The sequence below is a fragment of the Aricia agestis genome, chromosome 9 (genome assembly GCF_905147365.1).
Source record: "Aricia agestis chromosome 9, ilAriAges1.1, whole genome shotgun sequence".
NCBI classification, from domain to species: domain Eukaryota; kingdom Metazoa; phylum Arthropoda; class Insecta; order Lepidoptera; family Lycaenidae; genus Aricia; species Aricia agestis.
Window position 1 is genome coordinate 18,195,146 of NC_056414.1, and position 18,562 is coordinate 18,213,707.

At 38.6% G+C, this 18,562-nt stretch overlaps 1 protein-coding gene across 7 annotated transcripts in view; it reads left to right on the forward strand.

The window, feature by feature from the left end:
• Positions 1–18,562, forward strand: part of LOC121730772 (kinesin-like protein KIF13B) — a 104,810-nt gene that overhangs the window by 47,331 nt on the left and 38,917 nt on the right. For all 7 annotated transcript variants that reach the window (XM_042119960.1, XM_042119961.1, XM_042119962.1 and 4 more), the window contains exons 4-7: positions 10,254–10,381; positions 13,514–13,663; positions 17,219–17,368; positions 17,911–18,008. In XM_042119960.1, the coding sequence (XP_041975894.1) occupies positions 10,254–10,381; positions 13,514–13,663; positions 17,219–17,368; positions 17,911–18,008 (526 nt within the window). The remainder of the gene's footprint in view (positions 1–10,253; positions 10,382–13,513; positions 13,664–17,218; positions 17,369–17,910; positions 18,009–18,562) is intronic.

The following is an 18,562-nucleotide window of genomic DNA, read 5'->3' on the forward strand; positions in this document are numbered from 1 at the left end:
GCGATATTGATGTATTTATAAATTGATAAGTAGGTACCTACTATAAACTTTAATTATTTGTTGAAAAATATCGGACACTATCTTTCTGTTTAACATAATGAAACTTAACAAAAATACTCCATGGACGATTTTATGTCTGGACTTTGCGAAGCTCGTCTTAAAATTCTTGAAATTAACATATTTCGTCGGGATTTAATTATTGTTGAAGAGACAAAGTAATTGACATTACGCAGCAGACCATAAGCTCATTTTCTTCTCCTTGTGACCCAACTTTGTCCCCTGTTATAACAATTACAACTTATTATTCTAGATTTATTCGGTTGATGTTTCTAATAACGCATACTTTATACGTGGGAGAGCCATGCTTCGGCACGAATGGGCCGGCTCGACCGGAGAAATACCACGTTCTCACAGAAAACCGGCGTGAAACAGCGCTTGCGCTGTGTTTCGCCGAGTGAGTGAGTTTACCGGAGGCCCAATCCCCTACCCTATTCCCTTACCTACTCTCCCCTATTCCCTTCCCTTCCTTACCCTCCCCTTACCCTATTCCCTCTTAAAAGGCCGGCAACGCACTTGCAGCTCTTCTGATGTTGCGAGTGTCCATGGGCGACGGAAGTTGCTTTCCATCAGGTGACCCGTTTGCTCGTTTGCCCCCTTTTTTTTTTTTTTTTTTTTTTTTTAAGAGCCTATGCTGTCCCACTGCTGGGCAAAGGCCTCCCCCAAGTCCTTCCATTCATCCCGATCCATCGCCACCGTCGGCCAACCTGGCTTGTATGTGTCAAGTTCATCGCGCCATCTTTTGCGAGGTCGACCGCGGCGGCGTCGTCCATCATCAGGTACCCAGTCTGTGGCGATCTTTGCCCAGCGGTCAGGATGCATACGGCTAATATGACCCGCCCAATCCCATTTCAGTTTGGCAGCCTTTATGCCTATATCTGTTATACCAGTTTTGGAACGCAGCGTGCTATTTCTTATTCTATCTGTTAATCTTACTCCCAATATGCTGCGCTCCATCGCTCTTTGGCACGCCCCGAGATGGAACCCCCCTTATTTCATAAAAAAAAAAAACCATTCACCGGTTCCGAGCCGCGACAAAGCTCATCATTTTGTTCATCTCTTTGTTCGGATGTGTGTGTTCGCTGTTTGACTTGTGCATTATTTGTGTATCGTGTACGAGCTCTACGGGCTGTATACTGTATAGTGTACACTGTACAGAGAACAGTGCGGCTCGTGCCGCGGAAATTACATTTTCACGTCAGCCGCGAACGAATGGATTTAATGAAAAAAATTGACGCGGACAATTTTAATTCATCAAACGGAATATCTCGGGGATTTCGTAGCTGATCTCTTGACTCTTTTTCGGGCTCTACAATCTACAATTTACATATTATGATATGAGTCCAAAATAGAATGTCATATTTTATGACAGGGGATTATGTGGGAAAGACGAAAGTGTTTTGTTGTTCTGAGAATCATGTAAAAGAGTAAAAGACGTTAGGCTATAAAATATACCATAAACCATTTCTTTGTCATAATAATATTATAAGTCCGATTAGGACATCGTAAATATATAAAATTACACAAAGTATAATACTGTTTGTATGTCACAACATAATGATTTTACAGCGTTCGTAAATAAAGCAATAACTTAGCTCGATGATCGTTTTATGAAAGGCCGTCACGTTCCTCGATTTAATTTCGGCCCGTCGATAAATTTCGCATAAAAGGTCTGTTGATACTGAATTTTAATAATTATTTACAGCGTTCACGGAGCTGATGTCCGCGTAGTTACTGGCCTGACCTCCAGGACCTCTAATGTTCTAGAAAGGTCGTGCACTCCACATCTACTTTTGGGAACATCTGCAAGTAGTTTAGGCATCATAATTTCAAAGATTTTAGACACGGTTGGAACGTCGAACACGACTAAAATCCGTCCAAATATTTTAGAAATGCTACAATTACCCAGTGACATGTTTGTTCGGGTAGCCGGTGAGTGAAACAAGCACAATGGGTGACATTACTTTTTCAAGTACCCGCATATGTGCAAGGGCGGGGTGAACTGTCGCCCTGGGACATGGCGCTCGCCGAGATGGGACGGACGAATTTCATCTCCAATCACAGGAGATAGAGGCCAATTCAGCGTGCGATGTAATTTTATTTGTAAACCTGAAAGGTCTACCGAGTGAATTTCGTTTTTATATTCTTCTCAGGCGACACGCCGACAAGAATATGCCTTGTGATGAGAAATTCGCACGTGATTCAAGCGACCAAAATTTTTGGATGTTGTCTGTTTTCATTAGGTACTGTTACATGTCGTACAACATTATCAACATCGTCGCATTATTAATTATTTATTAAAACAAATCACATTTGATTGGTTGATGAAAAGGCCTAGTGATGTGACAAGCATGAAAGTATGAAGAATACTAGTGCTCCAATAACGTCCAAAAATGTTAAAAACGTTAACTTATCTACAATGCTATTCAATATAATATAATAATAATCTCCTTATGGAGCAACATGGAAGTTCAAAACATAGCAGGCAGCTGCAGCTTATAAAATGTTGTAATTTCGGAAGTAATATGGTCTGGTGGAAACTCCATTAGTTATGTACATTGTACAATGCTCGCCAAAGCCGAGCCGTCCGAGCACGTCGCACTCTGGAACCCTGCCACGCATAATGTGGCAAATGGCCGCTACTGCTTCCGCTGCGAGGATATGTGCCCGCGTGTCCCTGCCCCCCTTCCCCCCCTGGACAGCCTCCAACCACGTGCCGGATTGTCATTGTAATGGAGTAGGTATGAGGAAATGAGAATATTAAGTTGCTGATGAAATGTAATAAGTATGTCCACATTAGTTAATTCAACATTTAAAGTTTCCAATGATAGATCGCCTTATTTATATATGAAAACTGCAGAACTCAATGTTTAATAATAAAAGGTTTCGCATTTAATTTATTTTGAAATGTAGAGACTCTAATAAAGTCTAATACATTCGAGATAAGGTCAGAGTAATTCAAAGGTTAAAGATTACTGTTCAATTGGTTCATCGCCTGAAAGTGCTCGATTAACAAAAGGTCTTACCGGAATTAAACAGTATCCTCGTGATTGGTGAAAGTGAAGAGGAAATACAGCGGCACTGTTGCTCCCGAGGGAGGAGTTTTGGGCTTAATCTCGACCGATTTACCGACAAAACTCCCTATCTAGTATCCCTTTAGGGAACTTCGTAATTAAATCGATTGGTGCTCCAAGTTTCCTAACGAATTGTTTTAAGTTTAAAGGCTTAATGTTTTTTGTTAATCCTAAGTTTGAAGTCTCGCAAATTATAGTACTAAGGGCCTTGCTACATCTACCGAGCAGAGTGGTGAAATCTCTCGACCAATCAAATTCTCCTTTTGCACTGTCTCGCCAGTGACTCGTCACTCTACTCGCTATGTGTATACTCAAGGCCTAAGGTAGCACGTTACAAGGAGAGCGAGTCAGGCCGAATTTTAATAGGCTTGATGACTATTTTTTGTTATTGGTAATTGAACGACCCTTGAAAAATAGAAACATCGCTGAAAGAATGACTCTGATAGCTTAAAAATTCACCAAGATATGACAATTCAAACATCTCATAAAATAGGCCTGCCCGAAACGCTCCATACAAAGAACTACGAAAGACTGACGTCACTCTTTCGTAGTTTGTATGCATCGGGAGAGAACTTTGTTCGATAGGTATATTAAATATTGCGTTTATGAAAGTGGTTTTATAACAAAAGTTGCTTTTAATTGCATAAGTTATCGAATGGTATACAAATATTAAGAAATATAATTGAAAAAAAAATCGACTTGATTATCCAACTTTGAAGGAGCATAACAAAAAAAATACAAATGCTATCAAGCTGAAATTTTGGGAACACTTATTTTTTACCGTGATTTCTTTATTTTATTAATAAAATTCGCTAATCTTTAACCTTGTCATCATCCCTATTATTCAGTCCGCATTAACTCTGTAGATCGCGGTAACTACGCGCTTGTTCCACGTCCACTAACATACATTCTCTAGCTGCTGGGTGCTGCCGGCTGCTTCTTAGTTCTTGGAACTCGTCTATATCATTCTCAGCACTGCTAGCGCTGATTGTGACACTAACACTAAGGACTTCATCAACCTGCAAACTTTTCTGTTCTTTGTGGATAATTCAACTTCTGCTCGACCCAACCGTTTGCGATTGTGAGTTGTGACAAACTGATTTAGATACGAGGGCGTATAATCCTAGTTTCTCAATAATTTCCTCGCCCGCTGCGAGCCACACGCTCTTAACGTAACATATATTGAAGTAGCGAGGGAACAAAGAGCTGAAAGCAGGTGCCGCGCCCGGGTGACCTAAAACTGTAGGTGCCAGTTTTGTGTCACTTACGAAGCCTCGGTTAGAGGGGACCCAAATGAAGAGATGTAGCGAGAATATACAAATGTCCAACTATTTGTCGATTTTGAAGTTAATATATTCACTTCAAAATCGACAAAGTTTATAGCTTTCGCTTATTTCATGTTTCTCTTTATTTTTCGCACTTTATAACTAGGATGTCGGCATGTCAACAGTACCCTTGATAATATTATAATTATTTTTAGTGCTCTAAATAAACATTTTCATTTATTATTGTTATTCATTTATTCTTGTAGGTGGAAAGATGTAGATTGTAGAGTATGAGAAGATTTTGTCAAATGTCACGAGACCGATAGTACTCTACATGCCCTTTGAAACTGTTTTATTGTATAACATTTTGATAAAAGTTAAATCTTTCCAAGGGATCCCTTCATAATACAAATATTATGTACTCCACGCTCAGGTTATTCCATGTAGCTGTCTTTGTTTCACGAGTTGGAAAAGCCGCTGATCGTCGTCGAAATTGTCGCTGTCACTGTCAGTCAAGCACTGACAGTGACAGCGACACGGTGTAAGGATAAGGGTTAAGAAGGGTGATATATTACTTATCAGACAGATATTGAAACGCTCCGCGTCCATAATCCGTTCCGTTTTCTTAATAAAGCGAGTTTTGAATACTTTTGTGTTTGAACTCAGTTATTGTTCGAGACTTTGTGGGCGGTTTTGTTTTATTCTTTGTGGATTTCAATTTTCAGCGTTGCCTTGAATGAAAGTTTAGACCAATCTTTTGATATATAGCAGCTCCTACTTCGTTTCACAGTTGTTTTTATATGAATACAACATGTATATAATCGTGTAGGAACTAAATGTAAATAACTCAATAAATTTTTGACATCAATTTTACGTTTGGTATATAGATCTACTGTATACTGTCTCACCAGTATTTTCTTCACTATTCAGCTGGGTATATTCGCCAGAACTTGCAACCACCTGTTCCGGGCACTGCGCCCCTCAGGCTGCGGGAGAATTGAATTAGCAATTTTCATGTGAAGTGGGGCTGAAGCAGAATTCTAATGACTTATGCAGTGTATCTAGTCTACCTCTACAATGAGTAGGTACTCCGAATATATATTTTGGAAAGGTGCAACGCACATTTTGCATGGGCGACAATCTGATTGAATTACTTGTTAAAATTAGCATGACGCAGGAAGGAACCGAACCGAACCGATGTTATTCAATTGAACGAAGATAAACAAGATTTTCCTCAAAACATTCCCTTTCCAAAAATAACTTGGAATAATTGAAATATATTTGTTATCGAATATGAATATGTAAATAGCGTGCTGATGGCGAGGATTGTCGGGGGTGTCGCGTCAGTCACAACTCACAACCCTCAGCGAGCTGACGGTAAACCGATACTCGTTGATGCTGCATGATTGGAATTTGGATATATCTGTATTATGAAGAAAATATATTTATCGTAATTAGCTATTGCCTAGGTGGCGGTATCCGAATGTCAACCAAACATAGGATATACCCGAACCTTGTAAATATATTTTGACATTGCACCTCTAGATTCATTATGCATGCTGAAATATTTATTATGGGTGATTAATCAATGAGCAATAGCAAAATGCATAATATGAGATCGTAATTAGGTACTTATGTCTCCTACGGCCTACCTGTACAAAGCGCTGTTCCGTAATAACCTGTCAGGATGACGGCCGGGCGGTCGGGACTGTTGGGAGGCTGCCAGGAGGGTTCGAAGCCCGCGTGCGTTACGTAATAGTTTCCGTAGTCCGTTCATCTGACTTATGAAGTGCGCTGCGGCACCGACCTGGAGGTTTTTGGCTCCGCATTGGGTGGGGTCAACGAACTCCGGGTTTGCATCTGCAATATATTGATGTTATATTTAGGCTATATTTTGTATATCGTTCATGTAGGCTTAATCGTGAATGAATAGCTTAGAATGTCTGGGATCGAAAAATTAACCTGAAAACCCCTTCAGTTAGCCTGCTCGATAGTATCAATGTAATTTCCCTGTACACGTTGAGGCGGCAGATATTGAGCGCTCTCGTCAAATTGCCGTGCAAAATGTATGATGCGCTAATCGGCTCCGCTCAGCTCTCCAGCTACTCCCGATGATGGGGGTGACGCATTAGAGACATATTTATCCCGCCATCCTAGTACTAAGTTAGATGTTCTATGTTACCCTGTATCACAGAGTCGTTTAGAAGGAGATTTTTAATAAGCCTTGGTATTGTAAGTCGTGATTCCTGAAAAGTAAGTTACAGTAAGCTGACTTTTGTTACCATTTGAGCGTTTCTAAAAAAATTTGTACCATTTTTTATAAAATATGATAAAATAAAAATGTTTAAATATTACCGATTTCCAAATTTTGTAGACATATGGGTAAATGTCTACAAAATTTGGAATAGGGGTTGTTTTCAGATATAAAATGTTAATAAATAGCTAAAATCTATTAAAACAAACCCGAGGTGCAGAAAATTTCCTATTTTGTTACCTTTACTAGATTACGTAAATTCAATGTTGAATTGTGTTATTAGAAATTTTATTTGATTAAATGGGATAATAAAACAAAATTTTATTTGTTTTTAAAATATCTGTCTATTTTTAACAGTAAAATCTTAAAATATAGGCAATAATGTTTCCTTTACGTTACTATTCGGCCACAACTCTTTCTCATCTTTACAATTTTGAGTCTATTTTATCTTGTATAATTTTTTTATACATATTATATAATGCAAAAACGAAGTATTTATTTTTGTCTTCATCACAAAAACATAATAATGTCCTAATAAAATAATAAAAAAATAAAAGAAATATGCGCCCGCTTTTATGGGACAGTAACCAAAATATAATTCTGGTAACAAAATAGGATTTCTTAAACCTAGTCTACACAGTAGTACAAATAAAAAAATCTGTTATATTTAAGAGTTCTATCAGTATCATTTCTCTGTTTCTTTACGATCCTTTGGTTAATAAATCAGTATCTGAAACAAAATATTGTTTGTCTAATCTTATTACATAATAATCAAAAATATCAATGTTACTTAAAATTATATGCCAAAACAAGATGAGCAAATAATAGAATCTTTAAAAGCTTGGCTACGACTCATGTAATTTTCATAATTATTATAATCCTTATATACATTACCACTCAAAAGTAACAAAAAAGGAAATAACGAATAAAGTTATAAACTTTTCAACTTGTATACGCGTACAACTAAAACTATTACTCGTTTATGATATGACTTACGAAATCAAAATTGGGAGCTTTAATGGATCTTAAGGCGAAATAATAATAATATTAGAGGTTACCTGCATTTCTTGGGTATTAACATAATTTTTTGGACCACTACGCTAATAGACAACCTTCTGTTCGCGCACGTGGAACGTAAAAGAAATATCAAAACGAAAATAAGATGGATATCGAGCTTAACAATTTTGCCACTATACTAAAACATATTAATACCAAAATAGACTCCAAAATTTTAAAAAATATGGTCACAATAAAGGAATTTCAAAGAGGAACTTTTTCCGCGATACAATAAAAACATTATTTATTAAATAAATTTGGTTTAATACGACCAAATATTCTTTTTAAATAATTTACGGTCTTGCAGCCCTAAATACATAAGTTGTTTCAAAAATTTCCGCAAGGCCTTACAAATAAAATTAATTGTTTGGGAAGGTATGAAATTGGGACACTTCACTTTTCATACGACTAGATTAGACCGATTTTCAAAATATTTTTATAGTTAATAATTTATTTATATAATTCTAATTTGTAAATGTTTTTTACTGAATTTATTTAACTTACTACGTATACAATTTAATAGAAACGGCTAATGGTCTATTTTATTTATAGAAAAACATATTTTAAAATGTGGGACAAAAATTTAGATAGAAAGTAAACTTTTTTTGAGAAATGCTCATTTAGCACTTAGTATCTAGGCCTCAGGAAGCTTAATTGACACTTTGTCGTCCCTTTCAAATTCAATTCAAATATTTTATTTGACAGAATATGGTACTTAAAGATGTTAATAATGTTATATAACAGCACAAACATATTCTGCCACATACGGCGTGCAAATATTTAAAAATAGGTAATATATAATAGCTTGGATTACAATAATAATAATTAATTAAAACAGTTAGATTGAAATAAATTAAATACATTAAATAACATTTTATAAACTTGACTGAGATGATGAGCTGAATTTGTAGAGTCTTACCATTGAGAAGAACGAATGTGAAATGAGTGAATGAGAAGAACGAATGTGAAGTGAGGTGCGCTTGCAGTAATTTAATTAGTGGTAGATATGCGACCTCATCAAATTACGAGCGGCGGCGGCTGTACGCTCCACATACGGGCTGCCGGGTGCCCGCGTTTTCGTCCGACGGTCAGCATTCACGTGCGATCTCGATTTGCTTAGATCTGCTGATTAAAACTTATAATTAAAAGCGCTGCAGGTAGACTTGGAGGTATTCAAATAACTAGTTCAAAGACAAAGTCTAGAGAGGTCATATTTGGACTAGAAAATGCTGATAATATATATTTTTTTGTTTTAGTATTAATAAGTAACTACATAGGCAACCAAGCTTGAGGTTTTTCCGATCCTTGATCTACATAACAAGCACCGTATAATAGAGATGGCGGACAGTGTGGATGCAATGTCAGGCTTCGGGAGACTGATTGAAATATGTTTTAGTCACGACTGGTCTTTATTAGCTAACTTATTACTAACTTATTACTAACTTATGCTACCTTATATACTTAATGGGGAGGTGGGACACACACTACATGGGCTACAGTAAAGAGCATAATAATTGAATAAGGGAGAGCTATACATAGGCAAGAAAATACAACGACTTCACAGAAAAGCGTTGTGAAACGACGTTTTGTGTTAGAGGACGTCACGTCACGTCACGTCACGACGACTGTGTTGCACGTGTCCATTGGTGCAGTTTTGTTTCCCTTTCTCACCAGCACGGTCAACTATTTGATGCTGGCAGTGTCGGCGAAACATAAAACTAATTGTATTCAGTAGATATGTATATTGTATATATACAGTCTAAAACAGTAATGCGTGGGTGCTCTCTCCGTTAGGCATGATCTCATTGTCACTAACTTAGTAAGGCATTAGGCTATGGTCGTTCACTCTCTCTTTTATACAATATGAAAATTTGTCGATAAATTGGTTTTATCCGTTTTGAATTACCTAGATAATACAGTATATTTTGTATTGTTGATTTCTCAGAAATACTTTAAATATTTATATACTTACAGTAAATCTTTTTAGCACACAAGGGCTACAGCCAGTATTTGACGATATAAATATAGAACGGGAGACCGAGCGAAGATTGCCTCGGGTATTAAATTAATTAGTTTGATGGCAATTTGCAAATTTGTACAACCGCGGTCGTTAGACCGATCGATTTGTCCAATTTGTATATCGTGAATCGCCCGCCGACGATATTGTTGTAACTGAATTACGACAAGTAAATAATATTCCTCCCACAGTGTTCAAAGTTGTATTATCTCTGACAGGACTTTTATGCTGACTACATAAGGATTAACTAGCTATTTGACACTATAAAGTGGGAGACACTTTTTATGTTGATATTTGCTTATGTAAATATGCCGCGGCCGTGGGTAGAGATAGATCAGAGAATATTTAGACAGAAAAGAGGTATACCAATAGATTTTCATTTACAATGCTATAGCGCACACCAGTATCGCTGGTCTGCATACTGCATAATATATCCCTTACGAAGTATACAGCATCCGCTACTTTATGCATGTAAACCAGCTCCGTTGCAGATGTTTTTGGTATTTTAACACATGTCTCTCGTGTTGCAGGGTCGGGCAAGTCGTACACGATGATGGGGTCGCCGGGCGCGGACGAGGGCGGCATCATCCCGCGCCTGTGCGACGCGCTCTTCGAGAGGATCAAGGTGCAGCAGTCGCCGCCAGCACTCACTTATAAGGTACGATAACACCCGAAGTAGATTTGTTAGAAAGTCAGACGAAGTCGGTTTTTCTGGAAAATAAGATTTAAAATTTCCAGCAAAACTGGACTGTGTATGACTTAAAACTACGAGGGCTGCTATTTATGTATCCGGAACTGGCCACTTACAAGAACAATATTTGAAAAGTAATTACAACATTTGAAAATAGAACTCTTTGGTTGAAGAATACATTTTGTTTCATGTGACTGTCAATTATTTTTCCATTGTGGCGTCATTTTGAAAATTGCGTGTCTTCATTTGCCATGGATTTAACGCGTGAACATTTTCGTGCAATGATTTACTACGATTTTCGGCGTGGGCTAAATCAACAACAGTGCTTTATTCAACTCACCGCAACTTTTGGAGATGAAGCACCATCAAAAACCACTGTTTATCACTGGTACAGTGAGTTTAATCGTGGGCGGTCTATGCTCACGGATGAAAATAAAGAAGGTCGCCCAAAAACAGCTGTTGTCCCACAAAATATAGATGCTGTGCGGGAACTAATAATGCGTGATCGTCATGTTACATATCGCGAGATAGAGGCGTCCTTAGGCATAAGTATGACGAGCATACATAAGATATTACACGAACATTTGGCTGTAAAAAAAATATGTTCGCGTTGGATTCCGCACAACTTGACAATCGATCAAAAACGGGCTCGTGTCGATTGGTGCAAAAAAATGATAAAAAAATACAACCGTGGTACGTCAAAAGCCGTTTATAATATCTACACAGGTGATGAATCTTGGATCTATGCATATGACCCCGAAACTAAACAACAGTCAACGGTGTGGGTGTTCCAAGATGAGCCGAAACCAACAAAAGTTACTCGTGCAAAAAGTACTTTGAAGCAAATGGTCGCCTGTTTTTTTGGAATTAATGGACATGTGGCTACAGTGTCATTAGAGAATCGTAAAACGGTTAATTCTGAATGGTATACGACCATTTGTTTACCAGAAGTTTTTGAAGAAATAAGAAAGGACAACCGACAACGCAGAATCATATTACATCACGACAATGCTAGCTGTCACACCTCAGCTGAAACTACTCAGTTTTTGGAGGGTCAAAAGATCGAATTGACTGGTCATCCGCCGTACAGCCCTGATTTGGCACCTAACGATTTCTTTTTATTTCCATACGCGAAGAACAAATTACGTGGTCAACGTTTTTCGAGCCGCGAAGAGGCTGTTGATGCGTTCAAAATGCACGTTTTGGAGATACCTCAATCAGAATGGAAAAAGTGCTATGAAAATTGGTTCCAGCGTATGCAAAAGTGTGTCGATCATGGCGGCGAATATTTTGAAAAGCAATAAAACCATATTAAATGATATATGTTTGTTTCTTTTTTTAATTCCGGATACATAAATAGCAGCCCTCGTACTTATAACAAAATATAGTCCCAACATACAGGGTGCAATTTAACCTTCCTGCCAAATTTGGACACATTGATCCTTGTTAAAAATAAAAATACTCGTATTTCTTCTTTTATAATCACTCAGTACTAAAATTTTGAGAAATAGCCTCCGAAAGTTATCCTACCAAACACCACAAAATATGGACACATGCGCGGCCCGGCCCCGCCCCGCCCTTCCATTGACGGATTAAGGCTACTTGATGCCCTAAGAAATCCATGCCTGTGGGCCCCCCTATCCGTATCTCAACTAGAATCGGTCTTTGAAACTTTACTCTTCTGGCATCACGTCTCAGACGAGATGCCCTAGGCAATTGCTCAATTTGATTAAGGGCTAATCCTTATTGTTATTATCATAAGTTTTGAATTTTCCCTTCATACTTTGATGAACTTAGGACCGTCAAATGTAAAGGACGTAGACAGGTATGTTTAGAATAAAATTAATTGACACACATCAAAATAATCGAAAATTACAACAATTTAATTACGAAAAATAAGCACTTTAGAAATTTATAACAAATCTAAACCACATCCTTTGCATTTAGGCGTATTTAAAAAAATCAATTAACTTATGTACACAGTACAACTAATTAAAAAATAAAAATCAAAACAACCCACCTCTAAATCTTATTTACTTCCATCTTGTCTACACTTAGCATAGTTCAAACGAGTTCAAACTGCAATCCGTTTTGCTCTAAGCAGAGTCTAGCGCGTTTTGCACATTAAGACTTTAAAAGTTTGTTAAGCACAACTTTGTCACTTTTAACCTCGTCAGAGGCATGTCTTCGAGGCTGGCTAGGCGTGTGCAGGTGTTGCGAAGTGCGAAGTGTCCATAATCTGATTCCAAGAATGTCTCTTTGATTGTCTCGCGATTCAGATTCAGTGTACAGTTGCTGCATTCGAGAATCATCAATCAGCTGTTACGAAGACGAGAAACGCTTTCTTACTCGTACAGTCTCTGGGTTTCGCGTAAACTTTCGCCACTCAAAATGTAGCACCTCCACCTATGCCTCCACATTTCATAACACTCGATCGTGGTTAGGGTACATTGTAACAGACACTAATTAAAGCGCGGGGGCCGGGGGCGCCGTGACAAACAAAATAATTAAGTGTTAGCTATACAACTACGCGCGTGGTACTAAACGGTCGCCGGCGACCGGCGCGGCGGGCAGCGGGCCTCCCGCCTCCCACCCCGCGCGTCACCCCCGCTTTACCCCTACGCGTAACCGGTCTCGACTGGATATCTGTGCGGCGCGATGTTCTAGCTCGGTCGCAATATCGCAATTATTATTAACTTATGAAGTGACCATTGTGCATCGATTTTTTTTGGGATAAAATATGTTATTGTAAAAAAATTAACACTCTATTTTTTTTTTGGTTTAATGGACTCACCTAATGATACCTAAGCCCCAAAAAAAATTTGGCAGGTATGTTTAATTGCACCCTGTATAGTACTGAAAGTTGGAACTTAATAGTGATTGTCTAGAATACACCTTATTCATAGCCTGTGAGAAGAGCATTTAGCATTTGTAGAATTCTGAGTTCGCACCCATGTGCTACTGAAATTATTGGTTTTCTATGTACAAGTTGGAAGCGGACGATGTAAACCAGTAGTGTCTGCAGTTGTCGCGGGTCGCTCGGTTCCAACTTGTACTTTAATGCAGTAAGTCGATTTATTGTTGTCTTCGTGTCATCAGGTGGAGGTGTCGTACATGGAGATCTATAACGAGCGCGTGCACGACCTGCTGGACCCGGAGACGACGCGGCGCTCGCTGCGGGTGCGCGAACACGCCGTGCTCGGACCCTACGTCGACGGCCTCTCGCGACTCGCCGTCACATCATACCAGGTCAGTACGCCACTGAAACACCACAACAACCGCGACGTCGTGAGATCCCGGGGCAAACTCTATGCGAATATAACGGTTAAATTGAGTGGTGCTTAAGTTGCCACTGAACTGAAGGCCACCGAGAAAATTTTGGAACTTTACCCTGTCATTTTGCCAAACAATGGCAGTGACATCTGACAGCCTGTGAAAAGGGGTGCTCTTTGAATTAGTTAAATACGCCTCTGGGGATTAAGGACTACTTACTACTGACTCAATCCGAATTACCTTACATATTTTAAGCCCTAAGTGATTGTATTAGTCGCACCACTGAAGGCTATTAGTTTCATTTTCCCAAGATTTCCCCTGTGAATCAAACAAATGAAAAACACTTTTACCAAAAGGCGATGTTTTAAACGTAGTAAGGCAATGTGTTAATGCTTTCGTAGACTGTGAAAATAAAAGCGAACTAACACCAGATCAAAGATAACCTTTATCCAACCTCCAAAAGGCTTTCAGCGAAATATAAAGGGGCGATATTAATATAAGGTATAGCGTGCGAGTGAAAGTTTTAGCGTTTACCTTCGTTTAGATTCAGTCTAGGTATATTCGGTTTGTGGCTCGACGTTTGAACGAGAGTGATCTCTATGTTCACGGCGTAAAAGCTCTGTCGGAGGTAAAACATCCCTTAACGACGTAGACCGTAGTGTGGGCGGCGCGCTCTCCGATGAATAAAAGAAAAGGCGCCGTTTGCATTTGGATTATTTATTATGTGAACGAGTCAATGCTGAAAGGACGAGGATTTTTATGGCGTAGTCGATAGCCGATGCACTATAGAAGAAGTATTAGAAGTTTAGCAGAGAGAAATTCGAAAATTGACCAAAGAATATTAGGATTTAGGATTATCCAACTGTAAAGTCTTATATGTGAAAGCCTTTATGCCTTTCTTTTTCATCGCAAATTGGTCGGTTAAGCCCTTAAAAGTTTCAGGTAAATTATAACTTGATGAGAATTTCATCTCCGGAAATTCCGGTCCGTGGAACCATTTACGTTCAACGTACCGCGTTACCACGAGCGGTGGGATTAGGAACTTAAGGGCGACCGCAAATGTGCGACCGGCGCGGTATTTTCCGACCTTATTGCTCGCTGATAAGGTCGAAATGTGGACAACGGTCATAATATGGAGGTCCCATTACTGATTCCTAACTGTGGGTCGACCAAGCTCGCAATACACTTAGCAAAATTATACAAGTTGAAAAGTAAGTGATGTTATTATGGCTTAGAATTATTTAGCCGTAGTCAGATAAATTTCTTATATGAAAGTCACAAGCCAATATTAGTTAAACATTAAAAAAACTTAACGTGGATTGGTTCCCAAAATTATAGTAGTAATGGCAGAGTCGTTATAATCGATATTAAAATATGTACGTGTACCTCGTGTCATGTTTGATGTAATTATAGTTTGTGCGTTCTAAGATGATATGGGTGACAGTTTTCATGTTCCTTGCTACGGGTTTTTTTACAAGAAAACAAAAAAAAAAACAAAATGTAATAAATTATATTCCATCTACAAAAACAAATGTTGTTGTATAATTGTAAATGAATAAAAATTAAAAGATGCTAAATGCTAGCTTATTAATAAAAATTATAAATATTAACTGTGAAATAGGAGTATAAAATTATTGTTACGAAAACATTTGAAAAATGTCATATGAATGAAACGAAACTTATGTCAATAGAGATTGACTCGGTTAAATCGAAATCAAATCGATAAAAAGGGCAGCCATCTTAAATCGCCGGTACCAGTGAAATGTCAGTACGAAATCGATAATTTAGATTGCAATTCCTTTACGAAGTGATTCGATATTTTTAAACTATCGATTCATTTTTGTTAGGTAACTTCCCTACAATTGTCAATTATAATGTGTCACGCACAATGATATTTTATGTTACTAACGTAACTAGATTGGAAGTTTACGGAAGCAACGCGTTGCCACTTCGAAGATGCCTGCAGGCATATCTCACATACATAATGACATAACGAATATATGACTTGACATTGTCTTTTGAACAAAAAAGTGGTTACGCATTTCTGAGAATCTTTTGTAAGACATTGCTACTCTAGTATTTTAGAAACTCATTGGTCACGCATATCATCATAAAACGCACAAACTATAAGTATCTTTAAGTACACGATAGTTAAGGCGAAACAGCATTGTGAGCCATTTCACCTCTGACAGACCTTCATACCAACGACATAAGTATCTGCACTTTTAACTCCAAGTATAATACCGTAAACGAATTACACTTATTATTATGACAGCAATTAGGCGATATCTCCTCCTATGGTTGTCCAACCGCTGAAATGTTTGAAATATTAATATTATTACGTTGAGTAGATAAGGAGTATCGATTTAAGGTTTGGCGGCGAGCCCCTGGCCTATATTCCATACCTTTTACGGAAACTTTGCGGCCGCCCGCCCCCTGCACTATAGCGCGGGATAGCTAGTATATAGTGTAAGCTTAAACACAACTTAGCTAAATTGTAAACTAATTTGAAACACTCAGACGAAACAGCGTTCATTATCATCATCCTATTCTATCGATGCAAGATTCTTCTTTACCTCTACTTAACTCTATACTCTGTTTAACGAAATAGGATAATATTGAGTACTTACACCACTGTCTATGTAACCCTTCTAAGAGAGATTCACCCGACCGGCAGTGGTCAATAGAATTATTATAATAGTTCTAAATTTCACTCTGTTAACTACTTCTGTGGATAATATGAAGATAACTCATGAAAGTGGTTTCAGTGTATTTTTATGTTGTTCATCTTTGGAGTATTCTTAAAGAAATATAGCGGATGATTGGGTTCAGGCTTTATCTAATAAAGAACTCCTCGTCCCTGGCGAGTCCACTTCATAATGACTTGACGAACGTCGGTTCTATTTTCGCTCGCACGGCGCACCCTCCAGATACTACACAAAGTTTTTTTATTACTGGGGTTGAGCACTAGAGTCGACAGTTTGAACATTTATTAGAATTGTTCCCGACAGAAATATTGGCACGCTCTTTACAGAATTTCATAAGAGTTTACCCGAGTGCTTTGTTTTATTGTCTGTGCTCGCTGGTGTATAATATTACTGTGTAACTTTTATTTTACACTCGACATGTTTCAAAGTTTACTGTTTATTTTTGTGTACTTAAAGTTTTAAAGATATGAAATGTCGACTTGGTATTTGTGACTAGAACGTAATAAAAACGAGGTAAAAATGTTTTCAGCGCCAAGTTTCAAACGAAAATAAGGGGGAGAAAATAAGGTTAACTTTAATAGAAACACCGAAATCGCGTGACTTACATCGTAATGACGCACTATGTTTGGAGGTACAGGCTACTCGTATTATAGAAATATCAATAAACTTTTAAGTACTTCCTAATATAATTGTACCTCAAGAATTGTATTCTATCGTAACTAGGTTAAGATCTCTGTTACTAACAGACCGTATGGACTGTAGTTATTGTCTGAAATAAAGTTTTTTTTTTATCATTTTATTTAATCTGTGTTGTTATTTCCAGGACATCGACAACCTGATGACGGAGGGCAACAAGTCGCGCACGGTGGCGGCCACCAACATGAACAGCGAGTCGTCGCGCTCGCACGCCGTCTTCAGCGTCGTGCTCACACAGACCCTCACCGACGCGCACACCGGCGTCAGCGGCGAGAAGGTGGGGCTAACGAGCTAACGAATCATTTGATGGAAAGCGACTTCGCCCATGGACACTCGCAAGACGCAACATTAAAAGCAGAGTAAACAGAACTAACTACTAAAGATCTCGTCTATACGTTTGACGATGTATGCCATATCGACCGGCGCGCGCCGTACTAATGCGCAGAGCCATTTCACACGGCGCGTTGCGTCGACGCAGCGCTGCCGTTGCGTTGTTTTACATACAAATAACCGAGGTATTCACACGGCACGGCCGGCGCGTAACGCACACATTACGGACAGCAGCCCGTGCCCGTGTGGACAGACTCTTACTCAGCATTGTGAAATATTATGTCGAAAGTGATACTCACGCCCAACTCGCGTAGATTCGCCCGTTTGTTTGTAGTCGAGGTACTCCTAAGTTCCGTCTACTCTGCTAAAAGTGTTGCGAGTTGCCGGCCTTTTAAGAGGGAATAATACGCTCTCGTCTTGAAGGTTTGCAGGTCGTAATGGTCCGGAAATACTGCTGACGATAGATCATAGCAGTTTAACTGTTTCTAGGTGGCGCGGCTGTCGCTCGTCGATCTCGCCGGCTCCGAGCGCGCCGTCAAGACCGGCGCCGTCGGCGACAGGCTGAAGGAGGGCTCTAATATCAACAAGTGAGCGATATACTTGCTGTAATCGTCAGTGCAATAATAATACGTCTTTCAAAGATCATCTATACGTCTTATACTTATAATAAATTATAATATTATAAAGCGGAATAGTTTGTTTGTTTGAACGCGCTAATCTCACTAACTACTGGTACGATTTGAAAAATTCTTTCAGTGTTAGATAGTCCATTTATCAAGGAAGGCTATAGGCTATATTTTATCACGCTAAGACCAATAGGAGCGAAGAAATAGAGGAAATTGTAGAAAAACGGGGGGAATTTATTTGAAATTGCTTATTATCTTAAGAACTACTGGAGCAATTTTTATTTTATTTGGCACACATGAAGAATAGATCACGTGAAGGGACATAGGCTATTTTTTGCGGAAAAATGTACGGTTTTCGTGAAATTCCTAAATTACGCGGGCGAAGCCGCGCGTAACATCTAGTAATTAATAAACCTTCGTAATATGAAGGAACTAAGTTTCAAATTATGTAATGACATTCACAGTTCACACACCATTGTTTTTGTATGATACGTAGGAACTATTTTACCGTTTGT